This window comes from Mobula birostris, unplaced genomic scaffold (assembly GCF_030028105.1).
Source record: "Mobula birostris isolate sMobBir1 unplaced genomic scaffold, sMobBir1.hap1 scaffold_576, whole genome shotgun sequence".
Lineage (NCBI taxonomy): Eukaryota > Metazoa > Chordata > Chondrichthyes > Myliobatiformes > Myliobatidae > Mobula > Mobula birostris.
Genome location: NW_027278300.1, coordinates 213,196 through 237,014, shown reverse-complemented (window position 1 = coordinate 237,014; position 23,819 = coordinate 213,196). Strand labels below are relative to the sequence as shown.

General features: G+C 41.7%; 1 protein-coding gene across 2 annotated transcripts in view; it reads right to left on the bottom strand.

Annotated features, from left to right (window-relative positions):
* Positions 1–373: 373 nt before the first annotated feature.
* Positions 374–23,819, bottom strand: part of LOC140193375 (solute carrier family 2, facilitated glucose transporter member 11-like) — a 39,264-nt gene continuing 15,818 nt past the window's right edge. Inside the window, exons 6-13 of one of the 2 annotated variants that reach the window (XM_072250711.1) lie at positions 22,578–22,707; positions 20,680–20,828; positions 13,555–13,742; positions 12,011–12,121; positions 9,645–9,746; positions 6,903–6,978; positions 5,980–6,107; positions 374–3,362 (exon numbers count right to left, since the gene is read on the bottom strand). In XM_072250711.1, the coding sequence (XP_072106812.1) occupies positions 3,210–3,362; positions 5,980–6,107; positions 6,903–6,978; positions 9,645–9,746; positions 12,011–12,121; positions 13,555–13,742; positions 20,680–20,828; positions 22,578–22,707 (1,037 nt within the window). In that variant the 3' untranslated portion in view covers positions 374–3,209. The remainder of the gene's footprint in view (positions 3,363–5,979; positions 6,108–6,902; positions 6,979–9,644; positions 9,747–12,010; positions 12,122–13,554; positions 13,743–20,679; positions 20,829–22,577; positions 22,708–23,819) is intronic. The other variant, XM_072250712.1, reaches the window with a different exon arrangement.

Genomic DNA, 23,819 nt, shown 5'->3' with positions numbered 1-23,819 from the left:
ATAAAGGGTTCAGGTGGTAGCAAAGGAGGTAGTCTTATTCAGATCCAAATCACTCCAAATCTTTCACAATGTACCTAGTCAGCATTTGTTTCAACCACCCAATCCCTTCACCGCAAATCCTTGTTTGTTTTAAATAAACTGCTTTTCCATTAAAAGATAAGTCACAAATTATACTCTTCATTGGAAAGAAAACCTAACTTTACTGTAACTGATGTATTATAATACTGGTGCTTGGCATCGTTACAAGGAAATGAAACTTTAACAAATATTCCTTAATTTCACACTGTTCAGTTGATATGTTCATTGTTCAGAGGTTGGCTTTATATCCAACCTTTCAGAAATTATACTTTAAATAATTTAACGTTACAATTACTTCAACAGGCACTTCAATAATTTATTGATGCAGGCATTGAGGATATTGATACATGTGGTAGGCTCTTCAAAGGCTATTTTAGTAGCAATTGGCATAAATCAGGAAGGTGGCAAAGTTGAAAAATTACATCTTCAGCTTCACAATTCCAGCATGCTTCAGTGCAATGGCTTATTTACTAAACGCCACTTTTCATTCACAGATTATCTATATGTACAGCACTGCTAGAGGTTCTTTCCCATGCACTTGTGTCTTCTAATCTATGATTCAGCTTCTATGCTTTAAAGAACACAAGGAAGACTACAGTGTGCTTAACTTGTATAATTTAAAATGTATAAATAATATTATACAGTTTTATTGGTATTTTATACTGTGCACCATATAAATGTCCTTACATTTGGAGAGAATGAATTACCATTTTCAATGTCAAATTTTGATTGTGAAGCAATTGGTTTTCCTGCTGTTATACAGATTCTCCCAGCATCCCAGAAGTATGAGAGTCACAGATCATTGTGAATTGAGCTGAGCTGTGGCCAGTGGATTCAAAGCTACTCAACTACAGATGCTCCCAGCTAGCATGTCGTGGATTCGCATGGCCCCATCATCAGCTCACGACAAGCTTAGTGTCTGATGCCGGCGTATCCACCTCTTGGGCTGAATTGCCAAGTATTATGCTGAAGGGTCCACCTATCTGACTGAACACTGAGTTGTCCTCACCGAACTCACTCAAACATTCTCCAAGCTGCTGCCCAACTTCATTGAAATATTTGAAAGTTTAAAACAACTAATACAATCTGAAAAATAAGCTTACAAGTTGTTCACCTTTTTTGAAAATAGATATTTCAATATTAAAACATCACTAAGATTATTTGCTTTCTTGATTCAAATCATCTTTTCAAGTTGTATTTATTTTTCAGTACTTGATTTTTATCTTTTTAATGATATGTTTGAATGTGCATTTAATAAACATTGAAATAATTTAATGTTTTTATGTGACTTTGTACATCAGAGATACTGAAAAAGTTTTCATTTTTAACTATATTGCTGAGATATTTAAAAATAATACATTCTAAAAGATGAGGTCTTTGGAAGCACTTTGATTGGTTTGCCTCCTTTCAGGGTCTATCAGTAAGTTCCAGAATTTCGGGTTGTGGCCTCACTGTGGGGTCAGTCAGACTCTGTAAATGGACACATGCATCTGCACCAGGCCAGTATAGGAACGGAGAGTGCAAATCCAGATGTAAATTGAGCACAATATGGCCCATCTCATCTTCAACAAGTCTTCTAAACACCTGCCATCTCTCTCACCCTTCTTTTTGACAACACAATGCTGAGGACCACTGTTGAAAGTCGGATAGGTGTACTTGGGCAGGTAGAAACAGAGATATCCCTTTGAGGAAACAACAAGCAGGAAAGTCAAAGGAGAATCAGTGGATGTTGTTGACTTGGATTTTGAGAATGCCTTTGTCGCTGTGGGGCTCTAAGCAAGGTAAGAGCCCATTGCATTACAGGATAGACACTGGCAAGGATAACAAGATTGGCTGACTCGTAGGAGGCAAAGAATGAGAATAAAGGAGGCCTTTTCTGGTTGGCTGTCAGTGACAAAATGATGTTCCACAGGGGTCGGTGTTTCATATTATATATTAATGACGTGGGTGACAGAGTTGATGGCTTTGTGGCCACGTGTGTGAATGATACAAAGGTAGGTGGAGGGGCAGGTAGGGCTGAGGAAACAGGGAGTCTGCAGAAGGACTAAGGCAGATTAGAAAAATGGTCAAAGTGGCAAATGGAATACGGTGTAGAGAAATGTATGGCTGTGCACTTTGGTAGAAGGAATAAAGGCATATTTTCTAAATGGAAAGCAAATTCAGAAATCAAGGTGCAAAGGGACTTGGGAATCCTCATGCAGCATTCTCGAAAGGTTAACTAGCAGGCGTAAGGAAGGGAAATGCCATGGTAGCATTCTTTTTGAGAGGATTAGAATATAAAAGCAAGGATGTAATGCTGCGGCTTTATAAAGCATTAGACAGACCACATTTTGAATACTGTGAGCAGTTTTGGGCCCCATATATAAAAAAAGATGAGCTAGCATCGGAGAGTCCAGAGGAGGTTTGTAAGATTGATCCCAGGATCGAAAGAGTTGATGGATGAGGAATGTTTGATAGCTCTGGGACTGTATTTGCTGAGTTTAGAAGGTGGAGAGATCTCACTGAAGCCTACTGAATATTGAAAGGCCTGTACAGAATGGACATGGAGAGAGAATTTCCAATAGTGGAGAGTCTGTAACCACAGGGAACAGCCTCAGAATACAAGGATGTTCCTTTAGACCAGAGAGGGGGAATTTATTTAGCCAGAGAGCGGTGAATCTGTGGAATTCATTGCCACAGGTGGTTGTGGAGCTAAGTCATTTGTATATTTAAAGCAGAGGTTGATAGGTTCTTGATTAGTATCCATCATTGTCAAGAAGTCCTTCATGACTTTGGATTCCCCATTATAATTATTGCCTAACCAGATGAGTATTTCCAGCATTTCCTGTCATTAAGTTCAAAAGCTACAGAGGCTCCCAGGCTATGGATGGCCTGATTTGTGGAAATGTGATGTACATTTGTAAAACATTTATCTAGATAGCAATAATAATGTTCTGTGGTGACGTGTGCAGCAAATCAGCCTCCACAGAAGCACATCAGTAGAGACTTGCTAAGATTCACCAGCCTCCAGATGATGAATTTTCTTCTCTCTCAAGTCCTGAATGTTTAAATCCTTATTTTAAGAAAGGAACCCTTGGTTGTTTATGTTTTGACAGGCTTTAACGTAGTTTCTTTGCTTTATCTTCACCGGTCTACTTGAGCCCTCTGGCATTTTGCTTATGAAACTCTTTGGAAATTTCAAGAAAGGTCTTTCCTTTTGTTTCGGGCAGGAAAATTCCAATAAAGACAACGAAGAGGAAGCTAAGGAAAAGGAATGGCACATAGCAGAAACTGCCCAGCCCCTCCTGAAAGAGAGAAAGACAGGGTGAGGGCAGCACAACAGATTTTCATTACAGAATCAAAGCAACTTCATCATTTACTACTGTCTTTTTGCCTCACCCTTAAATGATTTTTTATTAAACTTTTTAATTTTCTGGAATCTGGGCATTACAAGGAGGCAAGTTAACGCCTATTTCTAACTGCCCTTGAGAAGAAGGCAGTCAGCTGCCTTCTTGAATAACTGCAGTCCCTCTGCTGAAGGGGAGAGAAGTCCAGCATTTAGACACAGCAGCAATGAAGTGCCAGTGATATATTTCCCAGCAGGGATGGTGAGTCTTGCTATTCCTGTTCCTGTTCTTCATACAACCCAGCAACAATAATATAATTTGCATCAGGATTGAATCCCCTTCAGATGGCATGTTTTCCAAAGAGCTGGCGGTGCGGTGGGGAAAGAGAGCATTTTATTTTGAATAGACAAGGATTGATTACAAAGATCCTGCAGAATTCCACAAGAGCTTTTGTATCCCTGATGATCTTATTCCATCTTCAGCAGAGGCCACTGCTTCATGCTGTTACACCCCGATCAAAGGGGATCAGTGTAGATGGATGTTTACAAAGGGCCTGTTTCTTTGCTGCTCAGTCACCATCACTCAAGAAGGCATTGCTGTTTAGGTAATTGACCTTGCCTTGCAGAGGTTCTACACGTGTTTGTTTTAACACAAAGTAACACACAAAAAGTGCTGAAGGAACTCAACAGGTCAGGCAACGTCTGCAAAGGTGAATAAGCAGTCAGTGTTTTGGGCCGAGACACTTCATCAGGATCTTTATTCCATTTCTAATATCTGCAAAAGCTCCTGTGTTTTCCCTTTTTAACAATTCTTCTTACCTCCCCTTGAATAACATAGTCACCACTGAACCATTATTCCATCCTCCTGGACCTCTTCCATCCAGAAATGTCACCCTTCATCTCACACACCTATCTCTAATTCTTTTCTAATATCCTCGAGCATCAGCCTCATTGGAGCTGTTGACTTAGCTTATTCTGGCCTCGGCTTTCCTTCTGCCTTAACTCTATTTTACAAAAAAAAATCAATGTTTTCATATTCACATTCTTTCCATATCCAGGACATGCTCTCTTTTCCTTATTACCACTGGGGAAAGAGAAACAGGAGCCTGAAGACTCATGCTAAACATTTTAGGAACAGCTTCTTCCCCTTTGTCATTAAATTTCTGAATGACCTAAGAACCTCTGAATGGTACCTCGCTATTCCTCTTTTAAACTATTTTTTTCTTTTTTGTATTTTACACAGGTTGAGTACCCCTTATCTGAAATTCCAAAATTCAAAAACCTCCAAGATCTGAAATTTTTCCGAGGACTGACATGACATCACCAATGGAAAGTTCCGACAAGGTGCTGGGAAGGTTCCCAGGCGATGTGCCAGTCTCTGAGCACCACAGAAATTTCAGAGAAGTGACCTCACGTATGTAATGAAGAGAAGTTAATGAAAAATAGGAAAACACCGCATAAAGTGAACAATGAAGATCTCGACCATGAGTGGATTCGCCAGTGTCTGTGTGAACATATGCCTCTTAATGGTATGCTGATCATGAAACAAGCAATGATCTATCACGACAAACTGAAAATTGAAGGCAATTGTGAATATTCAGCAGGCTGGTTGCAGAAAGGCACAGCGTTAAATTCTTACAGATTATCTAAAGTTGAAAAGTCTGCTGATCATGAAGCAGTAAAGAAATTCATCGAAGAGCTTTGCTGATGAAAATCTAACACCAGAACAAGTCTACAAAGCTGATTGTTTTTATGCCTGGCATAAAACCTAAAAAAATACAAATATAATGCACTATAACATTTTAATCAAAACATGACATCATAGGTGGAGACTGAAAACCTGTTGTTGTTTGTTGTTGTTCAACAGCTGAATCAGGAATTCTCCTGCTGCTGCTTTTCTTACCCTGCACACATATATTTCCATTTAATGTATATTAATTGTATAGAACAACTTTTACTATTAAGTACCCATGTGTGATGAGCAAGTGCAAGACAAGGATTGCTTACCAGTAGTACACAAATTCAGAGTCGGAAAGGATGGCAATCCCAAGCTGTCTCATTATATATTAAAAACTCGGAAACACTCCCGCCCCCAAGCATTTTGGATAAGGGGCACTCAACCCGTAGTGAGTTTTATGTCTTGCATTGTACTTCTGCCACAGATTTCACAACGTATGTCAGTGATAATAAACTTGATTCTTATTTTGTCCAAAAGAACTTCACAGCATAACTTTCCAGACTTGTTATCTGCAACAGTTTGACAAGTGCCGACAATAGTTGCACGATTCACATCTACTCATGCACTTCACCCATCCTATTATTACGCTTGCCGTTCATTAAACTCACTTAGTATCCTTTCTCTTTCTTCCTTCTCTTTCCCAGTACCCTAAAACTTACCACTTCCTATTTTTCCCCATCCCGATGAATTCTCATTGACCTGAACTGTTAACTATTTCCCTGCCACCATACCTGGTCATTTCTCATCACTTTCCATTTTTACAATATAGACTATTTATAGAGATAAAAATGATTAATTTGTTCCAATATTAAACATTGTTAACATTCATGATACTTACAACAAAAAATGGGAACGTTAACCCAATAATAATAAAATTTATCCAGAAAAGGAATCCACTGATCATATAAGCTGAAGGCCTTGCAGTCTGGTCAAAGATCTCCATCGGGATGATCCCAGTTACCCCTGCTAGAGGCAGAGAAATCACAATAATGTTACTCTAAACATAAGGACATCAGTAACTCCTGGCAATTATTCAGATTCTACTTATCACATGCAGGAAAGAATAAACACTATTATCACAAGACTGCTACATCATTAGCAACACCAACTATACAGTTAATAATTACGCCATCTGCAGCCGTCTAGACACTTCTATATCAGGAGACTGAGAAATTTCAGTGCAGGGAGTAGAATACATCTATTATTAATCCTATACTGGGCAATGAGTTGGAGGTAGAAATATTCTCAAAATAATTTTTTTTATTCAGAAAAAGACTATTTAAAAGGCAGGGGGAACAGAAACTAGAGCTACTTTTCCCTATAAAGTGGAGGAATTTAATCAGAAAACAGTGAGTGAAGGACAGGTACATACAAATTATACACACTAAGTTAATCACTGAGCCTGACTGATAGGCAGCCTAGCCAATCATCTCTACTGTGGTTGTAGCACTGATACCTCATGCATTGAATACATCTTCCACAAAGTGCTCACTAACAGATCAAGCAGGTCAAACTGGAGGATGCAACATGGTTTTTTTCCATTAAAATGGTTACACTTGATTCATCCCTCCCATCATTTCCATATTTCTGACCAAAGTATCTTCAGTAACTTCATCTTTTATATCTAAACTCCACAAAAACAGCTCACTTATTTTGCAGTTTTGAAGGACTCACGATGAAATATTAACTTTTAATGTCAGCAACTGCTGCATTTTGTCAACAATTGGAATTTTCTTTATAGACTATAATACAGAGTCTTACCTGGGCCAATTCCAAAGCTTAAGATGGATGCAAAGATGGAAATGACACTCACATATGGCATCCAGCTAATCTTGTCCTAGTTCAAGACAGATCACATGAGTTAAACATGCAGGGTTGTTTTTCCACTAGTCATTAGACAGGTTAATTCTAACAGTACAACTGAAAACATGATCAGGGATGAAGTTCAGAGCCCTCAACTGAATTTGAGTTCCTTTTCTTGCAACAACTGACCTACTCAAGCTTTGGTTCTGTTTTGATTTGGTTGTGCTAGCTATGGGAAGATATGCAACAATCAGTCTTATCACCTATAGTTACCATTATTTATTTGTTTGAAGATACAGTGTGAAACAGGCCTTCGAGCCACACCGCCCAGCCACACACTAATTTAACCCTCCCTAATCATGGGACAATTCACAATGACCAATTAACCACGCGCTCTCTCTAGATACCTTTCAGTAATCAGTGCTCCAGCTGTCATTCACTAGATTTAAGAAAGTGGAGTAGGAACAAACCTTGAGATCCTTCAGGCCTGATCCGCTACTCAATGAGATTGTGATTAACCTAAACTTGAATTTGGCTCCACTTCCCTGCCTGCTCCTTATAACTTTTGACTATCCTACATTTCAAACATCTGTCCACCTGTGCTTTGAATACATTCAGTGATTCAGCCTCCATTGCGCTGGGGTAAAGAATTCCAAAGAAATAATCCTCATAAAGAAGAAATACATCCCAATCTACATCCTAAAAAGGCAATTTCTGAAACTACTAGTTCTAGATTCTAGACTCTAACCTGTACATCTCCTTCAGAGTCTTTCAGATTTTCAATGAGACTACATCTCATTCTCCTGAATCTCAGGATACTATATCATCCAATCTGCTTAGTCTTCACTAATATAATAACCATTTAATCCTAGTAAATCTCTTCTGAACTGCCTCCAAAACAAACATATCCTTCCTTAAATAAGGAGCGCTAAACTGTAGCCAGTGCTCCAAATCTATTCTCACTATTGCTCTGTGCGCTAACAGCACAAGTTCTTCTATGATGGCTCCTTCTGTTTGCTTTCTTTACATCTGGGACCATTTCTCAAGAAATAAATGCAACCGGTTAAGCCCTTACCCTGCAGCCACCCATCACACATGTAAAGCCTGAGTGAATGCCCTGTTAACAACCTCCCCCTCCCACACCCTGCACTGGACACTTTTCACTTTCCATTGCTGCTGTTGCATGGCTGAATGACATAAACTGAGGTGCACAGGGACTTGCGAGTCCTCGTGCAGGATTCCCTGAAGGTTAATTTGCAGGTTGAGTCAGTAGCAAGGAAGGCAAATGCAACGTTAGCATTCTTTTCGAGAGGTGAGGCCTCACTCGGAGTATTGTGAGCAGTTTTGGGCCCCTTTTCTAAGAAAGAATGTGCTGGCATTGGAAAGGGTTCAAAGGAGGTCTACAGAAATGATTCTGGGATTGTCATGAGAGGATCATTCAATGGCTTTGGGCCTCTACTCACTGGAATTTAGAAGAATGAGAGGTGACCTCATTGAAACCTATTGAATGCTGAAAGGTCTTGATAGACTGGATGTGGAGAGGATGTTTCCTCAGGTGGGGAGTCTAAGACCAGAGGACACAGCCTCAGAATGAGGGGGAGTCATTTTAGAACACAGATGAGGAGGAATTTCTTTAATCAGAGAGTGGAGGATCTGTGGAATTCATTGCCACAGGCGGCTGTGGAGGCCAATTCATTGGGTATATTGAAAGCAGAGGTTGATAGGGTCTTGACTGGCCAGGACGTGAAGGGATATGGGGAAAAGAAAGCAGATTGGGGCTGAGAGGGAAAATGGATCAGCCGTGATGAAATGGCAGAGCAGACTTGGTGAGTTAGATGCTCCTGCAGCTTATGATCTTAACTTGAACTGTACGTGATGCCACTCATTTTAATGAGAGGCAAAGCTGGAAGAAAAGCAATTCAATTGTTTTTAAGTGTTTTCTTGCATAATGTGTTTGTTTTTTTATTTACTATAATTGTTTTAATAAATTTGAACACAGTTGTAACATAATGATTAACTATTTTTTCATGTTTCTGACGTTTAGAAATGTCTGAGATTTTCACAAACATTTGGGCAGCTTTACAGCTCATCAGCCATTTCAAACAGCTTTCCCAGCTGTCGGTGGGATTTGCACTCAGGAGATCTTGTATTATCATGCACAACCTCATTCATCAGGATTGACCTGAAGGTCTCTGTTCAAAATGAGAATGATTTCAGTAGGTAGGTGAATGAGAAATTCTGGATTTTTAAAAGTAAATTGTATAACTTTCAATCTGAATGACCTGAAGCACAAGTTTTTTCCCCCTTGTTTTCCTTTTGGGTTAAATACATAAAGATTTTTTTTAAAGTCAAAGCTTCATGACATTGAATGGTTGAACATGCTCCTCATTACATTAACCTGATAATCAACCCCAAGTTGCTAAACATGGAGCTGGACATTAAAAGCCCTGAAGAGATGTCAAATCAAAAAATTCCTCAACTTCTTTATTTTGGTGTCATTCTAGTCAGCTAGATACCATGAGAACTCCTGGATGGGAATTTTGGTATCAATGCTATTCACAAGTTTTTCTACTTCTAATCACTTTAAATAAAGAAGAATATGGAGATAAAAATTATCTCTGAAATAGGAATCACGCCCTGAAAATTGATTAATTCCAACCTGACTCTCCTTTTAACTCTGAAAAAGAGACTGTGACTCACTTGGAGAGCCAATGAGATGGTGAAAAATATTCCACAGATGACCATCAGACCGTAACCTCCCATAAGCAGCAGCCTGCGCCCAACTTGGTCAACGAACAGATTCTAATGGAGGGAACTCAGATGTTAGAACACGTTAATAATACATCTGCAAGAAAGAACCCTTGGGCATGACGTGATGACTCTGTCAGAATCGTGTATGCTGCCCATTAAATTGCAAAACGCACAGTGCAGCATAAAGCCAAGTCCGTGGTTCAGCTGGACCCTGACTCTGAAGATCAGAGTGATCTGCCGTCACACAGGGTCTGGTATTGTCATACAACATGGAAGCAGGCCCCCCTGCCCACTACATCGATGCCGACCAGTGGAACTACCCTTGACAAAGCCACCTGGCTGCCCTTAATTACTCCCTTTTACCCAGATGTCAGGCCTACAGATCTATAACTACCAGGCTTCTTCCTGAAAACACGGACCACATTTGCTGTCTCCCAGTCACATGGCTAAAGGAGATTTTAAAATTTCAGCCTGAACCCCAGCAATCTCTTCCCTTGTTTCCCCACAGTATCTGAGGATAAACCTCATCTGGCCAGAGGGTCTACCTTCAAGTCCACTAAGACAAAGTAGAGGAGGCTGCATCGGGAGTACTGGACACAATAGACAAACCCAGCAGGCTCGCAGATAAAGTGTTGCCTCATGTGGAAGGGCTGTTTGGAGGTGAATGGGCAGGTGTAGCACTTGGACAGCTTGTAGAGATTGGTGCTGGGAGGGAGATTGGGCAGGGACGAAAGGACAACAGAATCACGGAGGGACCGATCCCTGTGGGAAGCAGAGAGCGGGGGGGGGGGGAGAGAGAGGTTAAGATGTTCTTAGTTGTAGGATCCCTTCGAAGATGGAGAATGTTGCAGAGGATGGTGTGTTGAATGCTGGCGCTCATAGGGTGGTAGGTAAGGATAAGCGGAGCTCTATCACTGTTAAGGTGGCAGGAAGATGGGGTGAGTGCAGATGTTCGTGAAATGGAGATGTAGATGAGGGCAGGATCAATGGTGGAGGAAGGGAAACTCCATTCTCTGATGTCCTGCAATGGAAAGCTGCGTCCTGGGAACAAATGCAGCGGAGATGAAGGAATTGAGAAAGGGGAATAGCATTTTTACGGGAGACAGAACAGGAAGAGGTATAGTCAAGATAACCATAGGAATCGGCAGGTTTATAAAAGATGTCGGTAACAGTTTGCCCCCAGAGATGGGGACAGAGGTTGAGAAAGGAGAGGGAGGTATTTGTAATTGTCTATAGGTCAGGTTGGGTACAGAAAAATTGCAAACCTCAAGGCTTCGGTTGGTATGAGTCAGACATCTACCAACCCAAGTTCCACTTTTGCAGATTAATTTTACATATTGTTTTGACATTTTCTTTGTCCCTAACAATTACAAATCCCTGTAAGATCTTCTCTCAGGTGAACGTCTTTCATGATGAAAAGCCCAGTCTCTGCAATCTTATAGCACACACACTTAAAACTGGCAACCTACCCTTAAAACTGACAAACAGCTTATTCTCCTTGTCTGGTAAATAAATGCAAGCTGTGGTTTCATTGCCTCCAACTTTGAATCTCTCTCTCTCTCTCAGGTCACCAAAAGCCAGCCAGAAATTGGAATGTAACTGATGCACTGAGCAATTTTATCATCATCTCCTTATAGAACAGCCGACTGTTTTGACTATTTAAAATTCCCACTGGCTTAATTGATTGCAATCGGCAGCAGGTCTCTCACTTTGTCTTTTCCATCCACATGCTTAAAATCTTTTAGTGTCATTTGCGGAGGTAATTCCTGCTGAGAGAGAGATATACACCCGTCCTAAAGCAGCTTTCATAGTAACATTTTTTTTGTTTTTATTCGTGGATTATCCCATATTCAACTAGAGTGGTTCATAATGTAATGTGCACCACCTTTGAATCTTCGTTTTACTCAGAGCTCAGCAGAATCACATTTGTATTATTCTTTAACACTTTCCAGACTGTTTATTATCTATCCTGCAATGTGTTTCACACATTTTGAGCAATGCACTTCACCCAGTTAATTTTACTGCAGGTATTCCTTCCCTCTTGGATCCCTCCTACACATTACACACTTGCATTCTTCAGCCTATATATTACAGTGTATCACACACTTCATTTCTTTAAATTGAAAATTAGGAAAGATCTTGGAGAACTTTTAAGTTGCTTGCAACTAATCATAAGCCTATATAAAAAGTGGGAAGGTGACTTTACCCTGGGGCTATTTGATTCTCTCTAATTTGTGTATGAATGGATTTGAAGTATTTAATAATAGGAGTCAAACAAAACAATGAGAACCTTAATTAAAAAAAACATTACGCACACTTGTCAATGCAGTAACAAGCTCACAGCACCCAGTTCCAATAGTGACGTACGGGATGTTTTTGTCAGAAATTCCCACAGCACGAAACACATATGCAGCGTAGTAGTACATCTGTTGGGGCAAAAGGAATCAAAACTCTGAATCCAACCAGATATAACCTGTTTCTGCTAACACGTCAGACCAGGCAAATAGTCATAGTCATAGTCATACTTTATTGATCCCGCGGAAAATTGGTTTTCGTTACAGTTGCACCATAAATAATCAATAGTAATAGAACCATAAATAGTTAAATAGTAATATGTAAATTATGCCAGTAAATTATGAAATAAGTCCAGGACCAGCCTATTGGCTCCGGGTGTCTGACCCTCCAAGGGAGGAGTTGTAAAGTTTGATGGCCACAGGCAGGAATGACTTCCTATGACGCTCATGTGTTGCATCTCGGTGGAATGAGTCTCTGGCTGAATGTACTCCTGTGCCCAACCAGTACATTATGTAGTGGATGGGAGACATTGTCCAAGATGATACAATCACAAAGCCGATTTGCTGTCCCCATGAAAGAGTCTATTAAGACTTGATATATAGTGTGATTTGCTCTCTCCTGTCATACACAGTGTTATGTAAAATATACATGCTCAGCTAATTCAAGTGTTTATATTGTTATGCAAGATGCCCACAAAATACTATTCACTGTAATATACGGTGTGTTATATACTATATGGTATATTCTAATGTATTCGATGATCTATTCTCTGAGTTGTTTGATGTCCTTTCACTTTAACAGTTGATGTGATTTTTTTGCAATCTTGTTCCCAGGTAGTTTGTGTTTTGAAGTTTTTTGACTCTCATATTGGTCTCTTCCTTTACGGCCATTCCTCAGAAACTCCTTGGCAGGTGGGCGCCGTGAACGTTGAAGTTGAAATACAAATTTGATACTAATTTATACTGAAATTTCCTTTCAGTCACACGTAAACAAAGTGGGCAATAGTAAGCCAAACCAGTGAGACACACTTCCAGACAATAATGTTTTGTCCATTTTTCTGTACACTTTGCATCAAATATCAATTCCTTTGCCAACACAACAGAATCCATTGGAATTCAAGTGTGTCACAACTACAAATATATCTCTTGTTGTAGATCTACATATTAATCCATTTTAACATGTCCATGCCTCACTGAATTCTAAATACGTCGCCCTGAGGGAGTCCAGCAGAAGCTCGCAGATCTCTCATTCACATCCTTATCTTTTTGTGCTGCCACCTTCAAAGAGATGTCTTTGTGAATGCCGAGTTGTTTTGTTTACCCAGCCCATAAAGTTGTACCATTTGAGGTACATTGCCTCTCTACTGGTGCCCGTCCTCAAAGCCTCCCGAAATGGAGATGTAAAAGTGCCTTGTGAAATGCAGTCATGCAGTCCTGCATCCAGCATGTGCTTGAGAAAATGGAGCTTACATTTTAATGCCATCCATTTGATTAACGATTAGACAGCCACTATTGCTATTATATATTTCCAGTGTAAAACTTCCTTTGGACCTCATCCTACTTACAGCGTCATTCCCACATAACTGTATGGCACAGCCCAGCACAGTGGTGATCATCAGCTGCCTTCGGACACTACGGTCTAGGAACATGTCCCATATTTTCTTGACATTTTCACCTTCAAGTGCAGATTGCTCTTCCAACATTTCATCTATTTCTGACGTCAGGTTGGCATCGCCATGCAGCTGTCTTAGCGCTGCAAAAATAGAGAGGGTGATGTTACTGGCAATCAGAGGGCCAATCATGGTCTGAGGTATTTGCCAATGGTCATGCATTGCACTTCTCTCACATGAGGCAACTGTGAATGTTCTACAGGATGGGCCAGGTCCTGCTAACCCAGAATTTCCAAATGCCGTCCCCCCAGTTAATCTCACTAGCTTTGTGCACCGTACAGGCCAGAAACACGAGGCTCCACCAAAGGACTCTAGAGGAAGTTCAGCCGCAAAGCAAAACTAACGCAATGCACGCAAGTCAACAAGTCCTTCACTTCCACATGTAGCAGTGGACACACAGAAGTCCAGGTAAATGGCTTAATGTGGTGAGATCCAGCTATTAATAATGAAATTAATTTCTCTTCCCTATAAAAAAAACAAATGATCTAAATTAATTAATTTATTTATTTACAGAAAAGATCCTTCTGTCTCAACAAGCTGCACTGCCCAGCGACCATCTATTTAACACTGGCTTAATCACAGGACAATTTAAAATGACCAAATAACCTACTAACCGCTACATCTTTGGACTGTGGGAGGAAACCAGAGCACCTGGAGGAAACCCTTGTATTCACGGGAAGAACGTAGAAACTTTCTTACAGAGGATGCTGGAATTGAACTCTGAACTCCAACGCCCTGAGCTGCAATAGCGTCACACTAACCACTATGCTACCGTGGCTTCACTAGTGCAGGCTAGTTTCATTGAAACTAGCCTTAACAGTTTTCCATGATGAAGAGGGTGCCAGATTTCAATGATGCTTTGTGTGAACTGTCCCCTCATGAGGAGTGACTTGTTAGAAGCGTACAAGGTATTAAGAGGCATAGAACAAGTCGATATCCAGACTTTTCCCCAGTGCAGAAATAACTACTATGAGGGGCACAATCTTAAGGTGATTGGAGGACAGTACAGGGGAGATATCAGAGGCAAGTCAGAGACTGGCGAGTGCATGGAATGCTCTGCCAGGGGTAATGGTAGAGGCAGATAGATACATTAGGGACATTTAAGAAACTTTTAGATAGGTACATGGATGACAGAAAAATGGAGGGTGTGTGTGTGTGTGTGTGTGTGTGTGTGTGTGTGTGTGTGTGTGTGTGTGTGTGTGTGTGTGTGTGTGTGTGTGTGTGTATACGTACATTGATTTTAGGTTAGGTTAAATGGCGCAACATTATAGGCCAAAGGGCCTGTTCTGTGCTGTAATGTTCTATTTTATCATCCCTAATTCTGAATTCCCTCTCCAAACGTAGCAGTTTCTCCTTATCTTTCCTACTAACCCTTCAATATGTTCAGTTTCTTTATAAAATGTTAAAGGTTGCTATAATCAGAAATTTAGGCACTTCAGCTCTCTTCATAAATTACTTCTGGGAGATACTGTGCCTTATAAAAGCATTCAGCCCCAACCCTTTGTTCATATAAATAAGTACTGCAACCAGGGATTTTGATCAATTTAACTCAGAATTTGTATTTGTGAATCACCTGCTCTTTTTTTTCCACAATACTGCCCAAAAACAGGAAAAACTAAAAAATTCAAAACCTGTAATGTCAGCATTTCAAAAGTATTCATTCCTCTTTGCTCAGTACTTAATACAACCAAGAGGTGGTGGTGGGAGGCAGAAGGATGGTTACAGCATTGCCTTGAGTCAGTGGACTGGCCAAGTCAGCTGTGGACGGCTGTGTCCCAATGACATCATTCCATACTTCCTCCGATCAGAAGCCCTGGATGAACAAGGAAATCCAGAACCTGCTGAGAACCAGATCAGAGGCATTCCGATCTGAAGATCAGGAATGCTACAAGAGGTGCAGGTATGATCTCTGGAAAGCCACCCCTCAGGCAAAGTGGAGATTCCAGACAATACTGGAATCAATGAGGGATGCTCGACAGCTGCGGCAATGTTTGAATGCCATAGTCTCCTACAAAGCTAAATCTTGTGACACAAGGGCACAGAGCTTTGCATCCAGATGAACTCAATGCCTTCTCTGCTCGCTTTGACCACCAGAACAGTGAGGAACCATCGCATACCCCCATGTCTCCCAATGATCCTTTGGTCTCAGTATCTGAAGATGTCTTCCAGAGAGTGAGTCCAAGGAAAGCATCCGGTCTGGATGGAGTATCTGGCCGAATGCTGAAGACCTGTGCCGACCAACTGGCTGGTGTATTCACGGATATCTTCAGCCTCTCACTCCAGCAGTGTGTGGTACCCACCTGCCTAAAGCAGGCTTCAATCATAGCCAGTGCCCAAGAAGAGCATGGTAACCTGTCTAAATTACTATCACCCAGTGGCACTTACATCCACAGTGATGAAGTGTTTTGAGAGGCTGGTGTTGAAGCATTTCAGCTCCTGTCTGAATGGTGACTTGGATCCACTCCAATTAGCCTACTGAAGGAACAGGTCTACAGTGGAGGCCATCTCATTGGCTCTTCACACAACCCTGGAACATGTGGACAGCAGAGATGCATACATCAAGGTGCTCTTTATCAATTACGGCTCAGCATTTAATACCGTCATCCCCTCAGAACTAATCAGTAAACTCCAAGACCTGGGCTTCAATACCCCCTTGTGCAATTGGATCCTGGATTTCCTCACCTGTAGACCCCAGTCAGTTCGGATTCGCAAAAACATCTCCCCTGCAATCTCCATCAGCACAGGAGCACCACAAGGCCCTGCTTTACTCATTTTACACCTATAACTGTGTGGCAAAGTACAGATCCAACACCAGATACAAGTTAGCATTCATTTCAAGAGGTCTAGAATACAAGAGCAGGGATGTGATGCTGAGGCTTTATAAGGCACTGGTGAGGCCTCACCTTGAGTATTGTGAACAGTTTTGGACCCCTCATCTTAGAAAAGATGTGCTGGCATTGGAGAGGGTTCAGAGGAGGTTCACAAGGATGATTCCGATAACATAAGGGTTATCATACGAGGAACGTTTGACAGCTCTGGGTCTGTACTCGCTGGAATTTAGGTTGAGGGGGAATTTCATTGAAATCTTTCGAATATTGAAAGGCCTAGATAGGAGATGTGGAAAAGATGTTTCCCATGGTGGGGGAGTCTAGGATAGAGGCCTCAGGATAGAGGAGCGTCCATTTAAAACAGAGATGCTGAGAAAGTTCTTTAGCCAGGGGGTGGTGAATTTGTGTAATTTGTTACCACAGGCAGCTGTGGAGGCCAGGTCGTTGGCTATATTTAAGGCAGAGATTGCTAGGTTCTTGTTTGGACACGGCATTGAAGGTTATGGGGAGAAGGCTGGGGAGTGGGGCTGAGGAGGAGAGAAAAGGATCAGCCATAATTTGAATAGCAGGGCAGACTTGATGGACCAAATGGCTTAATTCTGCTCCTATATCTTATGCTCTTATGGGTAAAGCCCTCACAACCATTGAGCACATCTACATGAAACGCTGCCCATCCAGGCCATGCTCTGTTTCTGCTGCTGCCATCAGGTAGAAGATACAGGAGCCTCAGGACTCGCACCACTAGGTTCAAGAACAGTTACTACCCCTCAACCATCAGGCTCTTAAACAAAAGGGAATAGCTACACTTATTCAAGAACTTTGTTATATTGTTATTTCATGTTCAGTATTTATTGCTATTACTTTTACTTTGAACCGCCTTGCGTCACTATTATCAGCCAGTAGTCTCTTTGGATAAGTCTCTAGTAGCTTTGCACAACGTGATGCAACAAGACTTGTCCATTCCTCCTTGCAAAATTGCTCAAGATGTGCCAGGTTAGGTAGGGAGCGGCAGTGGACAGCAACCTTAAGGTCTTGTCAGAGATGTTCAATTGGGTTAAGCTCAAAACTCTGAGTAGGCTACTCAAGGACATCAATTTTCATCATTTGAAGCCACTCCCCAGTGGATCTGGCAGTGTTCTTTGGGTCGTTATACTGCTGAAAACAAACTTACTCCTCATTTTAAGCTTCCTGGCAGAGGATAGCAGGTTTTTATCCAGGATCTCACTGTATTTAGCAGCTTTCACTTTCCCATCAATCCTGACCAGACTTTCAGTCCCTGCTAGTGAAAAGCATCCCCATAACATGATGCCATCCCCACCACTGTCTACCGTAGGAATGGTGTTACCCGGCTGATGCGCAGTATTAGATTTACACCCTATGTGCTGAGGTAAAAATAGTCCACTTTAATCTCATCCAGCTACAAGACCTTCTTCTACATCTAAGTGACAATCTGCGAAGATTTTACGAGCAAGGATATGTTTTTTTTAAAAAGCCAGGGCTCCTCCCTTGCCAATCTTCCACAAATCCCTTTTCTGTGCAAGGCTTCAGAGATTGTGGAGCCATGAACTTCATCTTCAGTTGGAGCCAATGACTTCGGCACCTCACTCAGCCTGACTGCTGGCATCACAGTAGCCTCTTTCACAAGGGCTATTCTTACTTATTTATTTAATATCTTACATCCAAAGGAGTAAAAGTCTTTATGTTGTGTCTCCATCACAATGTCCAAGAAATAAAGAGGGGAATGTAGGAGGATATTGGCCAAACTCTAAGGTTGTATACATGTCTGTACAGTCTGATATGTGACCAGTCAAATCTAGCAGCCTCATGAACTGCCTTGAGGATATAAAGTGTTGGATGGCACAAAACTTCTCACAGCTGAATGAAGGCAAGTCTGAAGTTGTCCTATTTTGCCCCCCTGACTCCATCAAAGTGATTACCAACAGTCTTGGTAACCTGTCCACCCGTGTCAAACCCCACGTTAAATCCCTCGCTGTGATATTTGATTCCGCCTTTAAGTTTGACAAGCAAGTTAATGCAGTAGTAAAAGCCAGTTTTTTCCAGCTTCGTACTATTGCCAAAATCAAGTTGTTTCTCTCTTTCAAAGATCTCGAGAAAGTCACCCACGCCCTTGTATCCTCCCGCTTGGACTACTCCAACTCCCTGTATACTGGGACTAGTCAGTCGTCCCTCTCCCGTCTGCAACTGGTCCAGAACGCCACAGCCAGGCTCCTGACAGGTGCCCGGAAGAGGGACCATGTCACTTCTATCCTGGCCTCTCTCCACTGGCTGCCAGTGTGGCTTATAATTGATTTTAAGGTTCTCCTGTTTGTTTATAAAGCCCGAAATGAGCTGGCCCCCTCCGATATCGCAGACCTTCTAACCCCTTATTCTATTTCCAGGTCCCTCAGGTCGGCTTACTTGGGGCTCCTGGCTGTCCCGCGATCTAAATTTAAGCTCAGGGGTGACTGCACCTTTGCTATTGCAGTCCCTGGACTGTGGAACAGAATTCCCCTCCCTATCAGAGCTGCCCCCTCTATTGACTCTTTTAAATCCAGGCTCAAATCTTACCTTTATTCACTAGCGTTTGAATCTTCCTGATGTGGCTGATTTTTGGCTTGTGCCTCGGCTCATGTGTTGTTTATTTTGTGCCTATAAGCTGTGTGCCTCGTTGTTTATATCTGTGGTTCTTGTATTTGTGATTTTAGCTACCTGTTATGCTTTGTACAGCACTTTGGTCAACATGGGTTGTTTTTAAATGTGCTTTATAAATAAATTTGACTTGACTTGACTTGATAAATCTGATGGTCTGGTGAGAGAAGCTGTCTCTGAGCCTGTTGACCCTCACCTTGATGCTGCCGTACAGTTTGCCAGACAGTAGCAGCTGAGAGAGTTTGTGTTCGGGGTGGCTGAAATCCCTGATGATCTTCCAGGCCCTTTTTATGCACCAGCTGCTGTAAATGTTCTGAATAGAGGGAAGTTCACACCCACAGATACACTGGGCTGTCCGCACCATTCTCTGCAGTACCCTGCGATTGAGGGAAGTACAGTTCCCGTACCAGGCAGTGATGCAGCCAGTCAGGATGCTCTCAGTTGTGCCCCTGTAGTCCTGAGGATTTGGGGACTCATGCTGAACCTTTTCAGCTGTCTGAGGTGAAAGAGGCGCTGTTGTGCTTTTTTCACCACACAGCCGGTATGTACAGTCCAGGTGAGATCCTCGGTGATGTGTATTCTGAGGAATTTGAAACTACCCACTCTCTCAACTACTCTGGAAACTAAGTTTAGAGGGGTGGCCTGACCTAGGCAGAGTGGCTGTGGTTTCATACTTTTCCCACTTCTTCACGATGGACTGCACTGAGCCCGAGGCATGTTCAGTGCCTTAGAGATGGCCTTGTACCCTTTCCCAGATAATCATTTCCCCAACTTGCCTTGAATGCTTTTGTCACATTGGTTTGACCTGTTGAAAATCTACCATCCTATTGGACATTACTGAGAGAGGGTGATCCTCCAGTTTTCTACAATCAGCAAAATGGGTGAGTTGGTAAGGTGAAATGCAGTCCTGCACCTGAGGAAAGTTAGCGCAGTATTTACAAAGGGGATGAATACTTTATCAGCTTCACAATGTTGAGTGTTTTTAGTTTTTAGTAAATTGTTGACAAGTTTTGGAACTTTTCTTTTGATTTCACATGATGCACATGCATTGTGGATTAGTTTAGAAAATCCTACTTGAATATATTTCAAATTTAGAAAATGAGGCAGTAAAGTGTGAAAATAGTTGTGGGGGCTGAATACTTTTTTCAAGGTACTGTATATGTCTTAATATCAAGTGAAGCTGCAGAAGAACATCAGAAATAGGAGCAGGAATAAGCTACTTGTCCCTCTCTTCACAACTGATCTGTGCTGGCCTCAACTCCTCCTCCATAACCTCCAAAAACCTGAAAGAGTAAATGCCCTTATCGTCTAATACGTAGAATGACCAGTCCAAAGAGTACATGAAGACCAGCAGATGAGGTATCAAAGGGCTGGTTGATCCCACTGGACCCATTCACCATCAGGACAAAGCTTCCTGCACTAGAAAATGAAAGCAGCTTCTTTTACTGTAGTACAAGCCATGCCTCTGACCACTGGTTATCCAACTTTCTCCATCATCCCCAAAGCAAAGGATAATGGCGTATATTCTCTTAGCATTTCTCACCCTTCATGCACATATCCTTGTCCTCCTTGTTGATCAGCAAGTACCTGGGACTTTCTGGGCACCACGGAAGAGTGGCCAGCTGGATTAGAGCTGGTACTGCAGAGGCTGACAGCAGGATGGGCCATGTTTCTTCCCTGCCAAGTACCTCACTGCAAACATAATTATAAAATGACTTTACTTGCTTAAGAATACAAATAGTACCGCCAACCAACATAGCAGCAGCATGTGAAAAGGGTCATCAGTGGTTCTGGGTCTGTTGTTGTTTGTCATTTATATTAATGATCTGGATGACAATGTGGTAAACTGGATCAGCAAATTTATAGGCAAGGCCAAGATTGCAGATGTACTGGATAGTGAGGAAGACAATCGAAGCTTGCATCAGCTGTAAAATAGCAGATGGATTTAATTCAGTCAAGTATGAGAGTGTTTGGGAGGGCCGACCAAGGTCGGTCTTACACAGTCAATAGTAGGGCACTGAGGAGCGCGGAATAACAGAGGGATCTGGGAATACTGGTCCATACTTCCTTGAAAGCAGCGTCACAGGTAGAAAGGATCATAAAGAAAGCTTTTGGCACATTGATTTATGAAGGCCAAGGTATTGAGTACAGAAGATGGGATTGTTATGTTGAAGTTGTGTAAGAGGCAAGGCCAAATTTGGAATATTGTGTGCAGTTTTGGTCACCCATCTACAGGAAAGATGCAAGTACGATTGAAAGAATGCAGAGAAAAAATTTACAAGCATGTTGCCAGGACTTGATGACCTGAGTTATAGGGAACGGTTGCAAAGGTTTGGACTTTATTCCCTGCAGCGTAGAAGATTGAGGGGAGATTTGATAGAGGTATACAAAATTATGAAGGGTATAGATAGGGTAAATGCAAATAGGCTTTTTCTGCTAAGGTTAGGTGGGACTACAACTAGAGGTCATAGGTTAAGGATGAAAGGTGAAATGCTTAACAGGAACATGAAAGGGAACTTCTTCACTCAGAGGGTAATGAGAGTGCAGAATGAGCTGCCAGCACAAGTGGTGGATGCGGGATCAATCTCAACACTTAAGAGAAATTTGGATGGGTTCATGGATGAAGGGGTTATGGAGGTCTATGGTCTGGGTGCAGGTCGATGGGACTAGACAGATTAACGGTTCAGCACAGACTAGATGGGCTGAAGGGCCTGTTTCTGTGCTGTACTCTACCTATGACAGGCATCTGGGAGTGTATTAAAGACTGTATTCTAATCTAATGCCACACAACTGTTAGTGAGCACGATGAATAGCGCAGCAGGATTCTCTGGGGATTGGATAGTTTGTACATTTACACTTTAGGGTGTAGCTGCAGCTTTTGCAGTTCTTAATCAAAAGTTCACATGTTGCAGGGATACAAAGTGAGAAGATCTCTTTTTTGGTGCCTTCATCTTTTCAATTAACTTACTTAGCAAACAACTGCATTTAAATAACAATTTTTTAATATAATCAAACATCCAGGGCCATTTATGGAAATTGCTATCAAGCAGAGTTTGACAATGTGAAAAAATGAAGGTGACAGATGAGGCAACCAAAACCTCTGCCATAGTAGGAACGTCCTCAAGAAATAGAGACACAAAGAGAGATGGAAAGATGGAAAGGTTTCCCGAGCAAATTCCAGAGTTTGGGCACAGACCTCAATGTTTAGTCCCTGGGTGTACTGGGGCTGAGGAGAAGAGGGAAAAAAAGGATCAGCCATGATTGAATGGTGGAGCAGACTCGATGGGCCAGATGGCCTAATTCTGCTCCTGTGGCTTATGGTCTTACACTCTTCTTTACAACTACATTGTGAGCAATAGATTTTATTCAGGTTTTGACATGAGCATTAAGGTACACTAGAGCAATCATCTATATTGTAAATAAGGAAATGGTAGAACTTACCTAAGACCTAAAACCTGCCCAGTCACTAATCCCGCTGCAGTGAACGGAGCATATGACAAGGCCACTGTGCCTCGTATCTTCTTTGGTGCACTCTCACCGAGGTACATGGGGTTGATATTCACTCCCACACCTCAAGAATAAAAGCAAACGTTAGTTGCATGAAGTACAGATTTTAAAATAACAAATTTTACAACATTTGTCAGTGATATTAAAACTGATTCTGGCAGAGATACTGAGCCCAACAGAATTGGATATTTCGGTCTATTTTTATTTCTAGTTTTCCCCAAGTACAATTTTCCATTAATATGTTCTATCTATAAACCAATTCAACAACCCACTGTCTTTACAATTTGTGTGTCAGCTTTTGTAAATCATCTGCACTTCTTTCAACCTTTCTTTCTCCTTGTTGGAGCTTTTCCCTGCCTCTACTGAAGGGAAGATGATTCCTCATGGAAAGTCTTAATGTTAATCCATTTAACCACATGGAGGAGAAAGAGATCACAGCACGGTCCAGACAATGTCCAGAGAAACCCCGTTTCCAGCAGTTTCAGAGGGCATTGATCATGACTGTGAACAACCTCCCCAACGGAATTTACACAGTTCACAGAAAAGTACAGTACAGAATAAGACCTTCAGCACACGATGTCTGCGCCGAATATGATGCCACATTAAACTAAATATCTTCTACCTGCAACTTATCCGCCTCATCCTCAGGCCAACTGCTCCTGATGACTTTTAAATCTAGAAATTCCATACAAGGAAAGGTAGATTGTCTCACACCAGACCAGAAAAGAGCAAAGGGTCACTGTGGCTGAGACGTTTGACAAAATTAACAGCCAGGTGTTTTTTTTTCCACATTGCCCTACAACATTAAGGGAGGCCATTTGTCCCAGCAAGTCCATGCCAGCTCTCAGAACAACCCTTTCAATCACATTCACTCACTTGTTTCTCTCTCACATGTCCACTAACTTCTCCCTGAACCTCCAATTTCCCATCTAACACAAAGGGCTACAATTAACCAACGTGTCAAAGGAGAAATGCAAGGGAACCAGAGCACTGGGGGAAACCCACACAGACAGAGGAAGAACGTGCAAACTCCGACAGTGCCAGAGATCAGCATTCAACCCACCTAATTGTGCACTATGCCACCCATTATGAAGATATTCTCAAGTGAGATAGAGTACTAAACTTTAAAATCAGCCACGACAGTGTGTCTAACTTACATGAACAAATTAAAGAACT